The sequence below is a fragment of the Kogia breviceps genome, chromosome 6 (genome assembly GCF_026419965.1).
Source record: "Kogia breviceps isolate mKogBre1 chromosome 6, mKogBre1 haplotype 1, whole genome shotgun sequence".
NCBI lineage: Eukaryota > Metazoa > Chordata > Mammalia > Artiodactyla > Physeteridae > Kogia > Kogia breviceps.
Window position 1 is genome coordinate 122,121,539 of NC_081315.1, and position 22,513 is coordinate 122,144,051.

Genomic DNA, 22,513 nt, shown 5'->3' on the forward strand with positions numbered 1-22,513 from the left:
AAAAACATACTGTTATAATATTTTAGTTCAAATTTTATTGACGTATACTTTTCAATATGAGATTCTTTAGCTAAACCTGTTGTTTTTACCAACTTATTGGGCTGTGAATATTTTGCTTCCTGAATTCACTTCTCCATTTTCACTTGAATGAGCAGCTGTAATGAATCACCCAGTGTGGACAGCTGAATAAACTAGCACTCAACAATTCAGTAAATAAAACATCATTTTATTTTTTTTCTCTTTTCTCTCTCATCTGCTTTAGTTTGTAAGCAACAGGATTTAAGTTTGCTGTTAGACTTTCTAACAGCAAACTTGGTATAAGAGAAAACTGTATTTATTTTTAAAAATATATGTTGTTTTAAAGTCCCATAAAAAGATAACTTATAGAAAAATTAATAGGATGGAATTGTCTAAAGACACTATTTTCCTCTTGCATTTAGAGAAATTCCTTTTCTTTAAAATTTTTTTAAAATTTATTTATTTATTTTTGGCTGCGTTGGGTCGTTGTTGCTGCGTGCAGGCTTTCTCTAGTTGCGGCGAGCGGGGGCTACTCTTCGTTGCGGTGCGTGGGCTTCTCATTGTGGTGGCTTCTCTTGTTGCGGAGCACAGGCTCTAGGCGCATGGGCTTCAGTAGTTGTGGCGCATGGGCTCTAGAGTGCAGGCTCAGTAGTAGTGGTGCATGGGCTTGGTTGCTCCATGACACATGGGATCTTCCCGGACCAGGGATCAAACCCGTGTCCCCTGCATTGGCAGGTGGATTCTTAACCACTGCGGCACCAGGGAAGTCCAAGAAATTCTTTTAAATGCAGAATATGGTGTTTTCTTTTGTGTATGTTACCGGTGGCCCTCTGAGATAAGATGTGATCTCTGATATGTATCACACTTTAATCAGAACAAAATTAGAAGCAGCTGACCCTTTAAAAGATTGTTTTTCTTCAAAATGGGAAATCATTTGGGGGGGCCTAAAAGAAAAACAAAGAAACTTGCTTTTTGTCCTTGTTATTTTAATGGTGTTTTAGTTTGTAAAATTGTGGCTTAAGGTCCAAGGTAAAAACTGTGAAATGGCAGGGCCCACCAGTACTTAAGATGCACAGTCACATTCTCTCTGACTTTTTTGTTTAAACATTAAGTTATAAAACTAATTCTGGATGCAACACGATGGCAGTGGCATTGAAAGCAGCTTCTAGGCCATTAGACACTTACGTTCAGAAGGATGGAAAGAAATACTATAACGGTTAAGTTTAAATTTTAATAGTTACACAGTATTGGTGAATGATAAAGCACCTAAGTAAGGTGGATGACACCTAACTACAGTTGAGACAATTAGTTGGGAAAATCCCTGGCGGCAAAAAAAAGTCCTGAGCCATAAAATAACAGGTAGAAGTAGTTATGTGTTTTGTGGTATTCCATTTGGTACTGATAAAAAGGCCCGTGTGGGGCTTAGAATAAACGTTATCAGTATTTCTGAGTGAGGTTAGTATTACTTGACTTTTTTTTTTTTTTTTTTTTTTTTTTTTGTGGTACGCGGGCCTCTCACTGTTGTGGCCTCTCCCGTTGCGGGGCACAGGCTCCGGACGCGCAGGCTCAGCGGCCATGGCTCACGGGCCCAGCCGCTCCGCGGCACGTGGGATCCTCCCGGCTGGGGCACGAACCCATATCCCCTGCATCGGCAGGCGGATTCTCAACCACTGCGCCACCAGGGAAGCCCTACTTGACTTTTAAATAGCTTCTTCCTGCCATTATTGTAGAGTAAGGTACTATTTCACAGATAAATCATTCAAATTTATTTCCTTCTGACAGTGCTGAGCTCGGTATTTGGCATATACACAGTAGGTCCTCAGTGGATCTCTGTTGGATGCATGAACGCACTTGTAACTTTTATGTTAGTTGCTTAGATGGAAACAAAGACTTTAAGTGTAGTACATACGGAGTTACAGAAAGGGAATCACTTTGCCTAACTTAGGCATTCTTTCCTTTTGTGTTTTATTATTATTTTTTTGGTTTTCAACCAGATGTTGTATTAGAAATATACACCAAACTCTAAATCTTGTACAATAGCCAACCAACCACATGCATTCCTTTTTAATATTCTATTGAAAGCTCTTGAAAGCCATGACACATCAGAAATGAAATAACATATTTCTTAAACTACTTCAATGCATCTTTCTGTCTGGTTTCAGCAAATACTGGTGGTTCTTCCTTGGATATGTTTTCTGTCCCTTTCTGTTCCATTTTATTTTTCCGTTCCCATTTTCTGCAAATTGTAATGACCTCATGTGTGACAATTACAAAGGCTGCTCACCTTTTTCCCCAGGCTGTGACCCTTCAGTCACAGTGTCCTTCTTCCCTGAACCTCATCTACCCGAAAAACAATGACTAATTAAACTTCAAACAATGCAGCACTGGTATTTCTCTCTTGATAAATTCTGTGTGGTTCCCATACATAAATGATTAAGTTCAAAAACCTGATACTTGCAGTCAGGACTACCTGCTTACCTTGCTAATTTTATTTCTCACAATTCACTCACAACTGATCTGGTTCCCGTTTTTAACATCACTTCATTTGAAAGACTTCCTGAACCCTTAGATACTTGTATCAGAATTCCATAGTCTATATGTTAGCACATCATATTGAATTGCAAGGATTTATTTACTCCTCTTTCCCTCACTGGACTTACAAGCGTCCTGAGGTAGGCATCTTGTTTCATCATTTTGGTGTCCTTGGAGTTGGAATATTATAGGCCTTTCATAAATATGCACCAAAAGAACGAGTTAATGCAACTTATAATTTGTGGTCTATGCATTTTTAAATCTTTCCCCGCCTAAGATGTCCTATCCTTGCCTTACGCCCATTAAAATCCCATATCTCCTTCTTTCCTTTGTTCAGTTAAAGCTTACTGAGTGTTAAGTATCTGCAAGATACTCTCCTGGGTGATGAGGATGCAGTGGTGAACATGCTTCTCCTCCCGGTCCCTCTATAGCTGAAAGCAGTGTGCTTTGGCCTCTTCCATTAACAATTTGATGAGCCCCTTTCCTGGGGCTCATCACATCACTAGTTATTTATTTGGGTCTTTACATATTAATATTGCTAACGTGCTCTTAGCTCCTTAAAGTCACGTCAGCTTCTACTATAATTAAATATTCATAAAACACCTACTACATACAAGGCTCAGAGATACAGACTTCCTAACCATCGTCAAGAACTGAAAGTAAATAAGGATGCTTTGTGGAAGGAATTTAGACTGGATTTATAGAAGAAAAAATTCTAATGAGCAATTAAATTAACAAGTCTAAGAATTGGTCCAAATTGTTAGGAAAGCCACTGTAGAATTCCTTGAATGGGAATAAGCATCAAGAATTTCACTACCAAGAGTCGTTGAAAATAATACTGGTGGATGCCCTTTGGGGTGGGCTTACCACGGAGAGGCATGGCGTTGAGTGATTTACAGGCACCATTTCGTTTCATCCTCATGCTTATTACAGGACAAAACTGTGGAAGACGTGTGAACACAAGCAGATATCCCAGCGCATGTATAGCATAGTATTCTTGCTTATTATTATCGTTATGTTATGTCAGTTCAGTGTCATTTGTTTGCCAACTGGGGAAGTTTTCTACCATGAAGAATCTAAAATGTAATGAATTTAGCTTTTCTTCCGAAGCCCTTTGCCTATTCAGTACCTGGGCATAGAGAAGAGAACGTTTCTTGGTTTGATCCTCTTTATTATCTTCATTATGTAAGATGGAATGTCATTCCAGCCTATTGAGCTGGAATTGAGCAACCGTATGCAGTCAGCCTTATATAAACATGGACATTTATTTGAAGTCTCCTATTTTGCGTTCTTCTTCATAATTGCATTACTTAGGCATTATGTTTTAACACAAAAACCAGAAAACAAATAAATAGTCGTGCACAATGGAAGTGAATTTTTGTGTCACAAGAAGGAATGTCTAAGGTTGGCAGTCCAGGGTGGTATGGCAACTTTGAGACGTCAACAGGGATCCAGCTCTCTGTTCAGCCATCCTGGCGTGCAGCTCTGGTCCTCATAGCCAAGATGGCTGCTGTGTTCCAGCCACTGGCAGGCCCAATTCCTTCCTCTAACATCTCATTGTCCAGAACATTGGCTGCTCACCTTTTCATGCTCAGCTTCAGCTAAGGCTGGACAATGAATGTCCTCTTTACCTGGGCTGCCATATGCCTAGCTAAAAGCTGGGAATTGTTACAAAGGAAGAAGAGAAAATAGATATTGCTAGGCAGCTAGCACTCTCTCCTACAATCTTATACCTTCATTTGTTTCATTATTTTAAAAAAGGACTTTAACATTATTTGTAGATTAAAATTAACATTCCAGGATGTATTTATTTTATAGCTTTGTGGTGTGTGCATTCCCTCCTACACCTGGGTGTTTCCTCACTTTGAGAAGTACAGATTTATACGTGATTGTTTAAATTCAGTAAACACTGACTTAAAATGGTATGTGAACTGTTAATTAAAAGCAGCAGGGGCTTCCCTGGTGGCGCAGTGGTTGAGAATCAGCCTGCCAATGCAGGGGACACGGGTTCGTGTCCCGGTCCGGGAAGATCCCACATGCCGCGGAGCGGCTGGGCCCGTGAGCCATGGCCGCTGAGCCTGCGCGTCCGGAACCTGTGCTCCGCAACGGGAGAGGCCACAACAGTGAGAGGCCCGCATACCACAAAAAAAAAAAAAAAAAAAAAAAAAAAAAAGCAGCAGTGTTTTGGACCAGTGGGTTTTGAGTTTTGGGTTTTGTTTTTTTTTTTACCACACTGGATTGGTATGCAGAGATTTTTCCCAAGCTGAGTTGGAGATTCTGCATTTGCCCAGAGGACCTGTTGTGTGTAGGGATCCCTGGTTCCTCTTTTCCCAGGTGCTGAATTCTTTACTGTGATTCCAGCTGTGTGGTCACATTTCGTTGCCTTTTGAGTTGCATTGTTTCAAAATGACTGGCAATTGACCAGCCTTGGAACCCTTTTTCTTATCACTTTATCTGCATGTTCTCCTCCTGGAGCAGATTACAGTATTACAAATAGCACTTGTGGGGTTATTTTCCCACATTCACATTTCTCTTATGTATGAGCTATTTTTTTAAGGACTGTATGCTTAGAAGCCATCTGTGTACAGCTACTACTTACAAATATATTAAAGCTAATTTGTCCATTTTTACTTTAAATTAATATATGTACATTCTTACAATTTTTTGCAATACTTAGTCTAATATTGTGACTATGATTTCTAATTCCATGAAAATAATTTCTTTCTTGGTGTTGTTTTTGACTTTGGGTTGTTGGTTTTTCATCTATTTTTTGAGGATTATTCAGTTTGTCAGAATCAGCTGTCAGGTAACAGGAATCCAAGGTGAACTCACAAAATTGGGGTAGGGGGGCCGTTTGTTTGTTTTTTTAATCTTTGAGCCCTCTGGCACAGTGCTCTTTAACTGACCATGTTCATTTCTTGCTTTTCCATAGAAAGGCTTTTTCTCCTGTAGACGTGCAAATTCACATCTCCTCAAACTCTTTACTTGATCCATCCTTGAAACATCTGATCTCTGTTCTTCCCAGTATTTCTTCTGTACTTTTGTTCTCGGTTTGCCTAGTCTCAGACGTATTTTCAGAACTAGCTGAGATCGTTGAGATTTTTGCCAGCAAACTTCCCTGTAGCTGTTAATTTAGAGGGAAAATCGGTTTACCCATTTTTTCCAATTTTCATTCTAGTGGATGATCATACAGATTTTCCTTTGGAGCCACATAGTGAAATAAATCACATATATCAGGAAAATATGTGAACAATTTGACTTAAAAAGATTTGGCAGGTCTTTATTCTTTCCATTTTTCCTCAATTGAGAATACTTGAAGACTCCTCTTCTAAGAGAAGTATTACTTAAGCCCTTTTCTTTAACCATTTTTCTCTTTTATAAGATAAACGTCTCACATCTTTTAATTTTATGTGAAATTTAAGACAATTTCAAGATTAAAAACAAATACTGGCTGGTTTTCCATATATACATCACTTCTGCTCTCTTGCTGTAATGCTCTGTTACGGGTTTCCTTCATGTCTCCTCTTTTACAAACATATTTCAGATTCATAAACTCTTTAAGTTGCTTACATTTAAAGGTATGCAGAGAGATGTTTTTTTTTTTTAACAGATGCAGCAAGTCCATCAGTCACTGATGCCCAGGAATAGGAGTAGAGAAGGTGGATTTGTTGACCTAAAGTTCCCACTGGAACGATGTTATCCATCACAGCCAGGTTCTTAAGGCATCTCCCACATGTCCTTTAAGTTAATTATTTATCCATAATATCTTTGAAGTACTGAAGTCAACTTCAGTTATCCTAAATTACCACGTATAACAATAACATTTTGTGAAAATGCACATAGATTTCAGAAAAAGATTTACAAATGAACTTTAAGAATAAACCCGTTTATAAGTTGATGGATGTTTGCATGGGTTTGGTTTAGCAAAACAATAATGAAAACTTAATGTAACCCATCGGATAGATATATATCCAATGAGTATTTATTGAGTGTAGATGAGTCATGGGGCCATACACTACTTTAGGTACTTTGGTATTCAAGGAATTTATAGCCTGCTAAAGGAGATGATATATGTATGCAAATAATTTTATAACAAGTTCAAATGTGGACAGTGCCATAATGGAGATGTAAAGTACTATCAAGAGAAATAAAGTATAAATTCTTAAACTTGGCAAGAGCAAAGATTGATGTAGAAGGTGGTGTTTGTTCTGACCTTGAAGGGCCTGTTGAATTTGGATAGCTTGCAGAGTACCATGATGCAGGGGAAACAGAGAACCCCGTTACCAGTGGGGGCAGGATGGGATAGGCTACGAGAACGTGGAATGATCTGGTGTGGTTCAGGGTCAGAAGTGAGAAACAGACTGACCTTGCATTGTCAATGACAATTTTAAGATTTTTCTCATGGCTAAAGTTAAGAGAAATTGAGGACTCAAGCACCGAGTGGAGAGTACTCGAATAAGACTTTTAAAATACACTGGTTCAGGTTGGTCAGTAAACTTTTGAGAGGGCCCAGGCATTAGGACAAAAAGCAGATCGGTGAGAAAGGAAATCTGGGGTTTCTTGTTCAAAGATAGACTTCTACCGCAAGCTTCTCTAGGAGCACAGTGGTTAATTGTGTTGATGGAAGGAAGTCATGATAATGGTGAAATAGAAAAACAGATCAATCCAAGTTGTAGTTCCTCAGAATGGACTGGAGAGTATGAAGATGCTGAGGGAGTGCTCCTGTCAGAGCCTGGAGAGAGACCAGGGGGCATAACAGCCCACACAGGCCTTCTGATGACTGTCCTCCATTGGTGTAGCCTTTGCTGGGCCCAGCTAGGATTTTCATCTTATTCTGAGCTTCCCTTTCTCTATCCAAGCAGAGAGTGAGATTTGTTTAGTTAAGTTGTCTTTCTGTAGGGTAGTGCATGGAAGGTTACACAGTCTGGCTGGCACGGTTACCGTGGCTCTGCATGTTTCTGCCCCAGGGAGAAATGCTTTCCCTGAGATGATTCACCTCCTCATCCTAGGATCCATGCACCATTGCCCAGACCCTTCTGGGTCATTGGCTTTTTGTTGCATAGGAGGAGTCGTACCTCCTGAAGAGTTGTAGAAATAGATTATCTAAAGGGGGAGTGAGATGGAGGGGAAGAGGTGGGTCAGTTCTTAGTTTTCGAGGCTGTATAGCCTCTTACCCCAAGCTGACAGCCAAAGGAAACCAAAGACTTCTCCTGCCTTCTTCACAGCCATGTGCACCACTCATGTTCAACATGGAAAGGCACAAGACTTAATGGAAATATCCATTAGGTCCTAGGATTCAGTCTCATTGCATATTTTGGTATTTGTCTAGCTTCTTACGTATTTCTTTAGGCATTTGGGAGAAGCTGCCTCAGGTGCTCTCTGATGCTGTCATTGACCTGCAAGGATCTAATTGAATGATTTACCCCGGAAGTGATATGAACTAGACTAGTTTTTGCCAGTTTTTGCATTTACTATTCTTTTTTTATAGGGTTAGAATCTAGAAACACCAATAACAGTATTATAATATCAGAAAAAGGGAGATTTTCTTTGATTTATGAAGGGATTCTTCAGTTGCCATGGAAAATGTTTTTGACGTTTTATTTAATTGAACCATCAATGTGTTTCCAGTTGGTTTTGGAACTGTTAGCATACAAGTTTTCATTGCTTGTTGCCACGCTCTTCCATCGGAAATTGAACTCTGAAGTCAAGAATGAATTTATAGAAATTTAATGTAAATGCCTATTTTGAAATTTTTTATTCCTAGAGTCTCCATTTCCCCAGCATGGAGGGAAGAAATGGGGCAAAGGCAGTACTGATGCGATGCTGATAGTGAAGCTTGTGCATCTGACCTGGACTGGGACATTCTGGGCAGGGAACCATGTCTTGCTCTTTTGTATTCCTGGCCCCTGTTACCTGGAGCAAAGAAAGTGGCCAGTTAACAGTTGAACTCTTGCTGAATTATTGATGACATGAATATGACTGCAGATTAATTAAGGCCACTATACTCAGTCCCTGTTGCTAATATCAGTACACATCAAAAGGGAATGTGGCTATAAGAATTATTTTGGAAAAATACCAGGTAAATATTACATTTTTCTCTATTGAAGTATTGATGAGGACCACAGGTCCATGGCTCAGAATTAGGTTCTTTTGTATTATTGGGCCTCGCCTTTATTCACTATCTTATTTTCTTAGAAGAAATAATTTAGATGGGTTGGAAGTCACAGAATAAGGTATTCAGTGACTGTGAGTGACTTCCTATTCTCCCAGTCTTTTCTGAGAAAAAAATGCTATGCTAGGGACTTCATGTGGATCTCTTAGCCCTGTTTTTAGAGTCCATCTGTGACTCTTGAGAAACTAACCAAATGAAGATCTGTTGAGATATTCCAGTTACTAGAGCTGTAAGGACAACTATAGTGACATTTAAACAACCATTTATTTGACCCACAGACTCTGTAGATGAGGAATTCAGGCAGGACTCAGGGCTTTCTAGTGTTTCCCATTGTCTGCAGCCTTAACTGGACACCTTGAGAACTAGAAGCTGGAATCATCTGGAGGTTCATTCAGTCACATGTTTGGCTGTTGATATTGGCTGGTGGCTGAGACTTTGGTTTTGGCTGTGAGTTAGAACACCTACTTGTGGCCTCTCCATGTGGTTTGGATTTGCTCATAGTATGGTGACTGGGCGTCAACAGTACATGTTCCAAGAGAGAGAAGCAGTTGGCATCTGTAGCCTTTTCTGTGACCTAGCCTTGAATGTCATATTACTTCAACTATATCAATTGATCACGAAAGTCACAAGCCTTCCCAGGTCCAAGGGGTGTGGACACAGCCCCATCATAAGAGTGAGCAGCAAGGTTCTGAAAGCATGTGCAAGACTGGAGCTAATGCTTGAATTATTGCTGGGAAAATACAGCCTGCCACCCAATATACTTCCCATGTCTTTTGCTGTAATTTTCACATATGATTAATAATTTGTATCTTTCTAGGTTGTTTTTACCAAATAACCTACTTACCGATTCCCTGTATCTGGTTGTTTGTTTGTTTGTTTGTTTTTTAAATAACTTGCTGTTAAATGTGTTGATCACATGCTGAAATTGATGGAGAGAAGTTTAAATTAAAAAATAAAAATTAATAGATTATCTAGAATTTTTGGTTTGTATTTCCCAGTGAGGCAATTATAGGTTTGTTAATACTGTGGAGAGCAAATAGTTAGGATTTATAATCAAATTAGGTTGTAAAAGGAATAAAATGATTTCATCCTTCTCTTGCACAAGTAAATAATGAATACTCACCTTCTTCTCACCTTCTTCTGGCAATTTTTTCCAGTTTCTTTTTGCTATATGCTGTTTCACTCTTCTCTTGCCTTTCATTTTAATCAAAGGCACCTTAATTCAGACATATAGCAAAGAAGTACTTGTCAGTGAACTACCATGTCCATTTCTGTATGTTACTAAGCTATCTTTTGTGATAGGACAGGGAGTTATACAGATATCTTATATAGGAATTTCTCAATGGAAAATAGTTCTAAGAAAAACAAAAATTGGTATGGACTCCCTTTCTCAAACTTGCTTGTTGTGTTTTATATCACCTTCTCTTAGGCCAGGTGCTAGTTTTGCTAGTCAGGAAGTCATTGTCTTTTCTGCCTCAGTAGCACTGGATTCAGTGAGTTAGACTCCAGAGAAAAGCTCAGCTTCTCTCAGCTTGAAGGGCGTCTGGAGAGCCCAGCACGGGACTCCACGGAATTAAAGCCATCAGATTAAGTAGGACTCTTTCTGGAGTCAGAGTAACTGATGGTCATTTCGTGGTTTTTGGTTTGCTCTGGGATCCTCCCTGAAGGAACTGGATTGAGTATAGGGCCCACTCGACCCTTTGCGGGCTTCCCTGGGCTAGAACTGCAGGCGGGTGCCATGGGTCCTCTGCACTCCTACTTACTGAACTAGGGGACCACGTTCTAACTAGTGCTCTGAGCAGACATGTAACTAATTTATTCTGTTAGGTATTCTAGACCCAGAATCTCTTTTTCTCACTTCTCCTTAAAGAGGCCTCTGTGTCGCCGGTTGTCCGTAACACTCACGTGTTTCCTCTTGATGCATTTGAGAGCTCTACGAAACTGTATCTGCAGCCCAATTTTCCCTCCCAAGCTTTCTGTTTCCCACTGCTTTCTAAGTAGTTCCACTTGGATATTACACAGAAATCGGAATTCATTAACGTTCAAATATAAACTCTTCTTCTTCTTCCCCCCTCCTCAGACCTGCTTCTCCTTATAGGGTTCTTCTCTTGGTTAATTACAGAATTATTCCAAGCCAGAAACCCGGAAGTCATGCTAGCCCCATCCTCTCCCGACCCCTCACTGTCTTTGGTTCTAACAAACACCCACCTACACCCACTCCTTCCTCTTCTCAGCCTTAGAGCCTCACCTTCGCTCCCCCGGTCTCTCATCTTGTCCGGTGACGGTCTCCTCCTGCACCCGTCTCACTCTACTACAGCCATTTCCCTCGTCCGCCTTCATCGTGTCTTTCTGGCATACTATTGTGATGATCACAAAGAAACTTTCATTTTGCTTTTCCTGGAAGGAAAGAAGGCAGACGGGTGGACTGGCTGGCAAAACCTACCTTTATTTTCTCCAGGCAGGCCGTGCAGTTGGACTCGGATTTTCAAATGCCCAACATTCCCTTCGTTGGCTCAAATTCTAGGAAAGAGACGGTGTTACTTACCTAAGGAACTGAATGAAAAAATAAAACAGTGCATTTCTTGTTTATTTTTTAAGGATGTAGATTAATACTGCCTTTCTTGATTTATGCAAAGAAATAAGTAGTGAGCACCTACGATGTCTCACAACCCAGGAAGAGAGGGAATCTTGTGCCTAAACTCACACACTGCAAGGCATGTGATGTGTGTCCTCTGAGCGAGCACATCTCACAGAGCTAGTATCCTTTGCGAGAACTTTGATAAATAACTAGGAGGTGAAGAGGACATGGCCAGGCACCCAGGGGCAGGCTATATTTGAAGAAGGAAGAGTAGAGGAGGGGTGGAAACCTGGTGGGAGGTGGGGGCCGCAAGTTAGGTTGTGGCCACCTTGTTAAGAGTGTAAATTCTCCGGGGACACGAGTTTTTGGTGATAAATTTATTCTTTGGTATGTCTCAAGTGCCTAGAAGAATGCCAGGTATGGTACACAGCAGGTAGTCAATAGTATTTGCTGAATTAATGAATGCGCTCCTCACTTGCCGAGGCACTGTTTGATAAACAAGTATTTGTCAGCCGTGGCGGTCCTTTTTGTTCCTGCAGGAACGTGAATGTTTAGAGTTGACAGCACATTGTTTTGGAATGTTCCAGGATCACAGATCTGTACACTGCACTCACATGCGCCAAGACAACATACGCCTACCCTTTCTGCATCTTTATCTCTCCCTTTCATGCCCCCGTCCTCCTTGTCTGTTACAAATCATCATGCTCAAATATCTCTCATCCTCCCCAAACCTCTGGATTCTTAATTTCCTTTTGCAACATAGGAAAGATTTAGCTGTCATTTTTTGCATTGATTTTTTTTTTTTTTTTTTCCTGGTGAGATTTTCATCTTTTTACACCCAGTGGTTACTTTCCATGGTGCCTGGGTACCTTGCCATGATCATATCCTTGGGACATCCTGACTGTGTGCAGTTTCTTGAATGTCTTAAGAACCTTGCAAATTTAACTGTCTTCAAAGTCAGATCAGGGTTTCAAATTTTGCTTACTTCTTTTAATTGTAACTGTAATGGCAACAATTAAAAGCCTTATGAGAAAGAAAAAAGGTACTGCAGAATCTCAGTGGAAATGAATACACCCTTCTAGGTCCTTATTACATCCTCCTGAAAACGTTCACTGTGTTAATGAAGGCGTCTTCTCCAATTTTTTTGTTTTAATAGAACCATCACCTTGACTTTGATCACTCTTGCTTCTTCAGGTTAGTTGTGGCTTAACCCCTTCGGATAATCTTAGAAATTACTTGACTGTTCTGAAAAACTGACAACTAGATTGGATACCTCATATAAAACATTGTTTGTACTTTTTCTCATTTATGTATTTCTTTTAACTGGCTTTACTCTGAAGAATCAAAAACACGGCGAAGAGAGTGTGTCGAATTCAGAGAAAATGTCTTGCTGCAGAATAACTTCATTTTTTTCCTTTTCTCAATGTGGCTGTCATTTCCATCCCTCATCTGTGTGTTGCTTCTCAGACTTCCCGCCCTGGGAAAATAACACCATAATTTTTACGTTTCAAAGCACTGTTGTATATTTGATCCCATTTAGTCTTCACAATGTCCCTGTGAAGTATTATCAGCGTTTTTTTTAAGAAGAGAAAGCTGGGCCTCAGAGAGAATAGGCACTTGATGGAGATTGCACAGCAAACTGTGGAACTGGGGTTTAAACCAAATTCTTTGCCAGTTAACTCACTAAAAACAATGGTTGGTCCGTTTTCATTTTGAATGGTAACTTTTATATTTTCAATGGTAGTTGTAATTATTGTTTGTTTACTAAGTCTTGGTTAACTATCTTAGCAGTAGTCAAAGATCACGTTTGATGTCCTGCGGTGTTTTGAAAACATTTTATATCAGAAATGTTCACTATTATCTTATCTACTAGATTTTGCAGAATGAATATTTCAGTTCTGTGCAGCCCACCTGACCAAATTGGAGCATTCTTTGTATCAGGCCCTTTAAAATGGGAAAAGAGGCCTATTGATATTGGTGTTGGGAACAAGAACAGAGGTCCTAACACCCGCCCCGCTTCTCCCATCACCACCTCTGTGTAGGATTCTCTCACAGTGCAGGCATTCTTTGCCTCAGAATGGTTGGGGCTGACAAAGGATGCAGTGTTATTGGTGTCTCCACTGCATCGGCCCCCTCTCAAGGCTCTATTTTGTGGGGAGTAAGGAGTAGGTTTGGGTCATAGGCTGCCGTCAGGACAGATCTGGTGCTAACCTCCGCAGCCCCCAGGCTCGGAGCTGTTAAGGATTTCCTTTGGGGGGGGTGTCTATCCAGATCCTGATGTCCCCAAAATTAAGCCTAGACAGGATAGAGATGGGCCTGTACCAGCCACCTTTTCATTAGATATTCTTTCATTGATTCTGAAGTGATGATCTTTTACAAGTTACTTTCACATTTCTGGAATTGGGATGTGTTTTACATTTGTACAATTAAGAGGAAGTTTTGTTTTTGGATAGGAGGCTAAGTGTATAAAAAAGGAGAAAGGAGTCACCCAATGACTGTCTTCTCTAAAAGTCTCAGAATCTGCTCTCTACTCCTTCTTAGAATATTTTTCCACTATCCTCCATTTCTCGACATATACCATGTCAAAATATTACCTAAAGCTATTGGCAGTTTTAAACTTTGGGGGCGTTTGCTGCCCCAGTCTAACTCTGGTACATCTCTTGGCCTCTGTTCCGCCCCCATCTGCTGTCTCACAGGGCCAGGTTACATTACCCACTCATCCTGAACAGCGCTCCAGGGAGGGAAGTGGGGAGGGGGAAGATGATATACTTTTCATTGCCTTATTCTCCCAACAACCAAGTCAAGGCATTTGGTGTATAATTACTCTAAGGAAAGGAATCTGGCCATACCAGGAAACACATCATGTGGACCAGGTCACAATTGTAAAAAAAAAAAAAAAAAAAAAAAAAAAAAAAGCAAAATATGTTAGTATATAGCATTTGATTATGATAAATATGTTATCCATATTTCCTTATTATGTTACTTTTTTCCACAAAGGGCATAAGACGCCTTCCCTCTTTAACTCTACAAGAAGATAAAATGATTATTCTTATTGCAAGGTTGTGTTTTCAAAAGCTATGTATATAAAGTTATAGCAAAGTATAGATAAGTATCTAAATTGGTTACTTTAATTGCACAGAAATGGAAGTAGTCATGGTAATAAAGTGAGAGAAGCACCTATGACTATTGCTGCTTTCCTCCTCAGTATTTGTCCTATTCCTGTGACGATTTTGCTTTTACTTACATTGTGGAAATGACAGAGTTTTTCCCCTGGCCAATGAGGAGGAAAAACCGTAGAGACAGGCGCTGGGTTTGGGCCTGTGATGATGGCCGAGAGCCTGGGAAACTCAGCAGAGCCCGGACATCCATGCTCTGTTCCTGCCCTGCCATCTAGTGGAGCAGCGAGCATGCAGTGCTGGCCGATTACGTATAAAGGACTGAATGCAATTACTAAACTCATATGGTACATGATGTGAGGTGTGTATTCTGTACATATATGTACAAATATCCATAACATACGTAAGGAAGAGTGGTACTGATAACAAATGGCAGTTGATGTGTTTAGAAAACAAAGTCCTTAAATGAAAAGTATTGAGAAATCTATCACTGCAAGTATTAAAATGTATTATAAAATAGCAGTAAGTAAAACTCTTTGACACGGACACAGGAATGGATGGATAGATCAGTGGAAAAGAATAGAATTTAGAAATTGACCGAGAGGGTGGCATTTCAAATAAATGAGGACAGGATGAAATACTCTGTAGTGCTGAGAAGGCTGGCTATGTGGTTAAAAATAAAGATGGGTCCCACCCAGCCTCATAATTTCCTCCAAAGAAGTCTGGTGAGGAAAGGTTAAAAATTAAAGAAATGAAACTATGTAAAATTACTGAAAAAAAGGTAGAGCTATTTAAAAGATAATCTTAAAGTGGGAAAAGTTTGCTAAATAATTGGAAAATAAACCCAGAGTCCACTTAGGAAAAGGCATTTTATCCCTCTAGCAAAACAAAATAGTTGACAGAAAATTATAAAACAGTAATACTTAAAGGGAAATACTACAGTCAATTCTTAAATTAAACTCAATTACGTAATAGTATATTGACAGCATCTAATAGAGCACTATACAGACTAGCGAGAGAACAAGACATGAAAACAATTTGAATTTGTTTCTCTGCTTATCCATCTGAGGCTAAGCGTCTTTCCATGTTTTATGCCATGTGCTCTCCTTCTGTGAAAGAGGTGTTTTCTCATGTTGTTTGCGGGGTTTTTTTCCCCGCATTATTTTGTTTTAGATATTCTTTGTTTTGTGTGTTACAAATACTTCTGCATCTATTTATTATTCTTTTGCTTTTAAAAATGTCTTTCATACTCTAGAAGATTTTTGTTGTTCTACGACTTCTGGAGTCTGTGACTGGCTCAGGAAGACCTTCCCCACCCACATACACGAAAATTACCTTTGGGGGTTTTCTTCCAGTACTTCATATATTTTAATTCAATTTAACTTTTTAATCCTTCTGTAATTTGTGTTAGTGGAGGGGTCTAACTCACTATTTTTTCTGAATCAGTAGCTGGAGGCCTCCTTTCTCTGCTGATGAAAACGCTGACTTCCTATCTTCCTTCTCCTAATAATGAAGACATGCATTGTGATGGTTCTAGATTCTAGAGTACATTTTAATATCTTGAAGGGTAAACTCTCTCTGTTCTTTTTCAAAAATTTCTTGGCCTCTCTTGTACATTTTCTTTTCTAAATGAATTTTAGGCTCAGCTTTTCATAACAATCCTTTTGGAATGTAGGCTGAGGATGCATTGAACTTAATTTTATAAAAAATCATCATTTTCATAACTTTGATGTTTCCTTCCCAGCCCATGTTACATCTCTCCATTTGAATAGATTTTCTTTTTTTGGCCTTCGGTAAAATTTTCTTGTTTTCTTTATGTGCATCCTTAGGTTTACTCTAGTCTTAAATATGTATTATTTTTGTTGATATTGTGAGGGTTTTTTTTTTCAGTCCAATTTTTTAAGTTGGTATTTGGGGTTTCTAAAGTACCTATGTTTTTAATAGTGGTTAAGTTTCTGGAATTGGGATTTTTTTTAAACATTAATTACATTTATTATGAAGGGGGGGGTTAGTGAAGAGTTGTTATTAAGTCAGTTTATATTTTATAACTGATGGGGTCTTAAATTCCAGAAAGTACGGTATGTATATAGAGAGTTGAGATGCCACCTGGCCTTCCAGCCCTTTGGAGACCTAAGCACACTTTTTGTGAAGTTCTGGTTTCAGAGTCTTCACTGTAAGTTGAGCAAATTCTAGATCCCTTCGACCTCTGGCTCCTGCAACTAGTCATGCTAGCAGATGGTCACTGTATCAGCCAAACCCCAAACCCAACCCCTTCTATGTTCCCATATAACATCAGTCACACCAGACATTTTCTGAATTGAGGCTGCAGATCACAGAGATCTGGAGATCGCAGATCACGGGGAGGGCTTACATCCCCAAGCGGCCCAGTGGGCCCTGCCCCTCACTCTCTACTCCGACCTCTCACTCCCCTGTTCCGTCTCCAGCTCAGGACCCAGCAGTTGGGATATTACCTCAGGACCTCCCTCTCCCCTCTAAGCCAAGTGCAGTATTATCTTCTAAAGATGCTGAGTACTTTCCCTGGAGGGAACCATAATGAATAAAATTTTCTCTATTCCCTTCCATACAAATAAAGATTATATACTTGAATATATTCTTGTTACGGCTAATGACTATGGTAAGAAAAAAGCTGGAAAAATAGGTTTATGGATTTCATTTTATATCATGCAGAACAAACAACAAACATGTATACAAAGAGTCAGCTGAAACTCAAAGACCTTTTAAGTCCTCGGGAAACAAAGTTTAAATAATGTTATTCCCATAACGCTTAGTATTTCTGAATGTAAACATTTTGTAAATGGCATTGACCTTGAAAGTTTTGTCTTTAGAGAATTGGATAGTAGGTGATAAATTATTTGAAGACAGACCATAGGGAGAAAACACCATATGAATTCAGATTATTCTACTGTGCAGCGTTTATATTTGTTCTAAGTATATCTGGCTTAAGACTATATATAAATTGAAAATTCTAAATAGGTTTGTTTTGTTTCTTACTTTGAATCTACAAGTTACGCTGTTAAATTTTCAGCACATGATAGTCTTGGTAGATGTGGTAGAATATAAGTTAAAAGCTTTAATCCACAGTTGATATCTTCTCGATTTCTTTTATATAGTCATAAACAAATAGAGTTTCCTGGAAAATGAGGTGTTTTGATAAGGTTTTCTTCCCTCCCAAATAATTAGAGCCTATTTTACTCACTCAGTAGCTGGAAGGATGTACCTCCTTTCCATCATTACTCTTGGTCATATAATAACACTATTCACTAATTCATTTGAGGAATAAAATGTGGTCCCCTCTTCCCTGCTAAGAATATAAGTGTGATAGAGCCAGTTAACACAGAACTCATTAAGTGAGAAAAGGAAAAGAGAAGGGAAAGAAAGCAAAGAAAATAAAGACATAAAGAGGGCTAACATTCCATATAAATACTTAGTATTGAGCTATGTGGTGATGCTGTTGCGATGATACTTCTTACTGTACTTCTTACCTCCCAGCTGCAAATTAGGTTATGCCAGAAAGTGGTGTGAAATGCAAAGAGCACAGGAGGCACAGTCATCTCGGTAACTTCTTCATCCTGAACGAGAGACCTACCAGGTCTGCGAGATACAACAGTGACAGCTCGCTCTGTACATTGTGAATACACACACAGTGGATTTGTCCCCTGTCTCCATGACTATATTATGGCATAGGTGTTGCCTGTAGACAGCTTGTTTCTTTTCCTTACAACGGAATTATGTGTTCTTCAAAGTGCTGTGGCTTTATTCATTTTTATATGGGAAACTGAGGCTCAGTGTCTTTGACAAAAAGACTTATTCAAAGGGATAGCTTACCATAAAAACAAGCTGGTGCCTACAGAATAAAATAAAGCAAGGGTGGTTATCCCTTAAAACGACCTTCTTTCATCTTCAGTTAAGTCAATAATACTGGTAGAAATGTGTTACTGTGTCTTCCTATGAAATGAGTATTCCTGAAATTTGACAGTTGTCCCTATTTAACATCAGATAGGCCATGGCCCCTTATCTATTAGCTGCAGATGGACATGTTTGAGAATTTAGCATTTTCCCACACAATGAGAGAAAGCTTCTGCTCAGAGATTTCCAGAACCCCTGGATGCCTCACTATACAGTATGCATGGTTTCTATTCTGTGTGCATTGAAGAAATAATCCGAGAAATAGTAAAACTTGTTAGGCCTATGGATGTTTGGAACTATTAGCTAATTCCTTCTCTTTCTCAGTCATTAATACAGTATGCTCTTCAGAAATGAAAATTATCAAACTAAGACCAAGATAAAATCAGCCCACTCCTAAAATAAAAGTCTCCCTGGGTGGGTGTGGGGGGTGGTAGTCTTTGTCATGTGTCTAATCTTTCACTATGTCCTCATACAAATTTATCTCTGACCATGTTTTTTTTGTTTTTTTGTTGTACGCGGGCCTCTCACTGTTGCGGCCTCTCCCGTTGCGGAGCACAGGCTCCGGACGCGCGGGCCCAGCCGCTCCGCGGCACGTGGGATCTTCCCAGACCGGGGCACGAACCCGTGTCCCCTGCATAGGCAGGCGGACTCTCAACCACTGCGCCACCAGGGAAGCCCATCTGACCATGTTGTAAACATGAGTTTCGATTTCTTGTTTTTTACTTCTGTCTGAGCTCTTGGGTCATTAATTACTGATTTTTTTTTGTTGTTGCTTATTGATCTTAACCAAATTAACTATCTGCCCTCCTTATTTTAGTTAGCATCGTTCAGTGAAATATTTTTTTTAAAAAGCAGTTATCTAAAGGAAAATATTATCTTCGCTATTTAATTTTTAAGAAAATTATCTGAAGGCTGGGCTGTGATGACACCGATTATGAAATGTATTACTCCTTCATAAAATTAACTGCCACATTTTGATTTGCAGGATCTCCAAAGGTGGGTAAATGGTGCTAATCAACATGGCTTTGTCCTGGTATCTTTCGGAGCTGGTGTCAAGTATCTGTCAGAAGACATTGCTCACAAACTGGCAGGAGCTCTGGGGAGATTGCCCCAAAAAGTGATTTGGAGGTAAGTTAATAATATAGATTATTTCTTCACTCTTGATTTTCCATATCCTCTTACTTAGCCCTCAGGTCTGAGTAAGCACAGCCCATTGATTCCCTGGCAATATTAGCAGGATGCCTTTGACTTCTCATTTTGTTTCTTAGTGTATCGAAATCTAGGGATTAATTTATATAATACTCTGTGATGGATAAAATGACATCTAGCCCATAGCATAAAAAGAAGATCTGATGCACAATGATGTATTCTTGTGATGGATGCGTTTTTATGTTACCCTCATTTACCCTTCTATTATTTATTATCACTTAAAAATGTGTAATTGCATGCATTTCTACATACTCCTTTAAGTCAGTGTTGGAATGAGGAAAAAATGATGGATGTATGATTAAATAGGTAAAATATTTCGTGGAACCTTTTGGGCTCCCACGTTGTCTATAAGTACTTTCGATTTCCTTTATCCAAGAGACCAGGCCTTTAAAAGTACAGTAACTTGGGCTTCCCTGGTGGCGCAGTGGTTGAGAGTCCGCCTGCCGATGCAGGGGACGCGGGTTCGTGCCCCGGTCCGGGAGGATCCCACGTGCCGCGGAGCGGCTGGGCCCGTGAGCCATGGCCGCTGAGCCTGCGCGTCCGGAGCCTGTGCTCCGCAGCGGGAGAGGCCGCAGCAGTGAGAGGCGCGCGTACCACAAAAAAAAAAAAAAAAAAAAAAAAAAAAAAATACAGTAACTTGCCAGTTAATGCTAGTCAAAACAGACCCCACTTCTTTTGGGAGGCACTGCCAACATGTGTCTGTCTCTGGAGTTTCTAACCCAGTGTCTAAACTTGGATCTGAACACTTATTTAGTGTGTATTTACTTAGTACCTGTCCCCACCATTGGGCTCTAGGGATACAGCAGTGATCGAGGTCGGCCCCAGTGTCAAGCCATTACAAGTAGGCTCTGAGTAACAGGGGCTTTTCCTTTGTAACACCTGTGGGAGGATTAGCTCCTACTTCTCCTGGCTAAGCTATGAAATGGATACATATTTTATTACAATGGTTTAAGACTTCTCCCTTTGGATTCCAGTCCTATTGGATTTCTTCTATTAGGCTTAACCCAGAAAGTGCCCCTTCTACTTTATTTGGAACAGTTTGTATCTGCTCATTTCACACTCTTGCCATTCTCTCAGTTGATAAGCACTTTATGGTTTATCTTTCAAAGATCAAGGCAGGAAACAGCCTAATTATGTCCTTTGCCCCACAGAACTGTCTCTGGGGCCCAGCTAGAGAAGAGTACTTCCTGCTTTCTTCCAATTCTCGAGCCTTCTCTCAGTTTCTGGGTGTCCAGATGGGAGCTATTGACTGCCCAGTGGTGGCCCTTGCTGGTCCTTCCTGTTTCACCTTCTAGGTCCTGTTAGAAAATGACTTTCTAGCATAGGGTCATTTGGTTGCTATTTCCCCCATCTCTGTGGATAAGTGAGGAGAGCTGAAGGAAAATAGATCTCAGTATAATCAGTGTTTCTTATTTATCCCTCAGTCAATGAAAATGTGAAAAAGAAACTGAAATTTTTGTTGTTACTAAAATATGGCATCCCTCTTAAGGATATCAACGAAAGATCATGTAACATTTATTTTAAATCCAAAAATTTAACCAGAGAGTTCATACCAGGATTGAAGTGTGATTTTTTTGGAAGAGTCATAGTCTGTTGTAAATTTCAGGTTTTCTGGAACCAAACCAAAGAATCTGGGAAACAACACCAAGCTCATAGAATGGTTACCACAAAATGACCTGCTTGGTAAGTCAGTGACATGTGAGTGCTTACTTGGCTTCTAGATTTTAATTGTGTAAATGTGAGTTTTACACTTGAGTGGCTTATATAATACATGTATGGTGTATGATAGAATCATATTATCTAGTGCGTTAAGTCCTAGATTTCAGGCCAACAAGTCAAACCTTTAGTTATTGGCAAATAATTTTAAAGTATAATCATTTAGGCCAATAAGTTAAAATTTTTAGACCAGTCACAAATTTTAATTTTCTGAAAAATATACTTAACACTATATAAGCTAGTGGTGAGTAAAGTTATACCTAGTTATGCCAATCAGCTAAAAGTAGTAAAATAAAAACAGTGAACATTTAGATTATGTTATAGTTTTACTACAGATGTATCCAAGAACCCAGAGAAATTTGAAATTATTCATTTGTTTGAAACCACAGAGAAGCAGAAAGCCAAAAAAACAGTCAATTTATTTTAACTTTACTTGGATTATCTGCCTAGATTTTACCCTAAATCACTGGGCACTTTTGAACACTTTATTTCTTTTGATTTATTTATTTCTTGGGGTTCTGATCCTCACCTCAAAATTAAAATACCAATTATATGCATATCTTTTAAGATATCTGAACCTAAATCTAATTCTGTTTAATAAGCACAGATAGTAAAATGTAAATTTTATTAAATCTCTAGGAAAATATAAGGCCATATTATCCTTTAAGATATTACTTATTAAGGAAATTATAAAAATGTTACTGATTTTGGCAATATTGACCATCATTTGTTCAATAATACTAATCTAACAGATTATGTAAAAGTAGCTTTAAGTTATATTCTTAAAAATAGACTTTTAAAGAATATCTTTTAGAAGCTAAATTGACCCCCTAAAAACCTGCAAATTGTTTTGTAACTAAAAAACAGTAAGAAAAACAATAAGTATATATATATATAAATAATTCCTTTAGTTTATTATAAATGTTATTCTATAAATGGTAAAACTGAGAAAAAAATAACAACACAGTTTACCTTTTTTGATGTTTGTATTTTTTTTTCTTTTTCTTTTTTATGTCTTTACTATTATGACTTCAGATTCCATAAAAGGTAGGAAGGGGCAGTAAATTTAAATAAGATATCTTGACCATCAGCCATCTCAGTTCAGCAGGGGACACTGCTGTCTGGGAGCATCTAAATTGGTCTCATGGCTTTTTTTCTGCGGGGCTCTACAGCGAGGTGTAGCTACACCCAGAGGCCCTCCTCAAGTTCACATCTCTTCTGGGTTCCTCAGAATCTCAGCTCTCT

At 39.2% G+C, this 22,513-nt stretch overlaps 1 protein-coding gene across 2 annotated transcripts in view; it reads left to right on the forward strand.

The window, feature by feature from the left end:
* The window catches only part of UGT8 (UDP glycosyltransferase 8), a 238,730-nt gene that overhangs the window by 208,338 nt on the left and 7,879 nt on the right, over positions 1–22,513 (forward strand). For both annotated transcript variants that reach the window (XM_067036566.1, XM_059066659.2), the window contains exons 4-5: positions 19,329–19,471; positions 21,159–21,235. In XM_067036566.1, the coding sequence (XP_066892667.1) occupies positions 19,329–19,471; positions 21,159–21,235 (220 nt within the window). The remainder of the gene's footprint in view (positions 1–19,328; positions 19,472–21,158; positions 21,236–22,513) is intronic.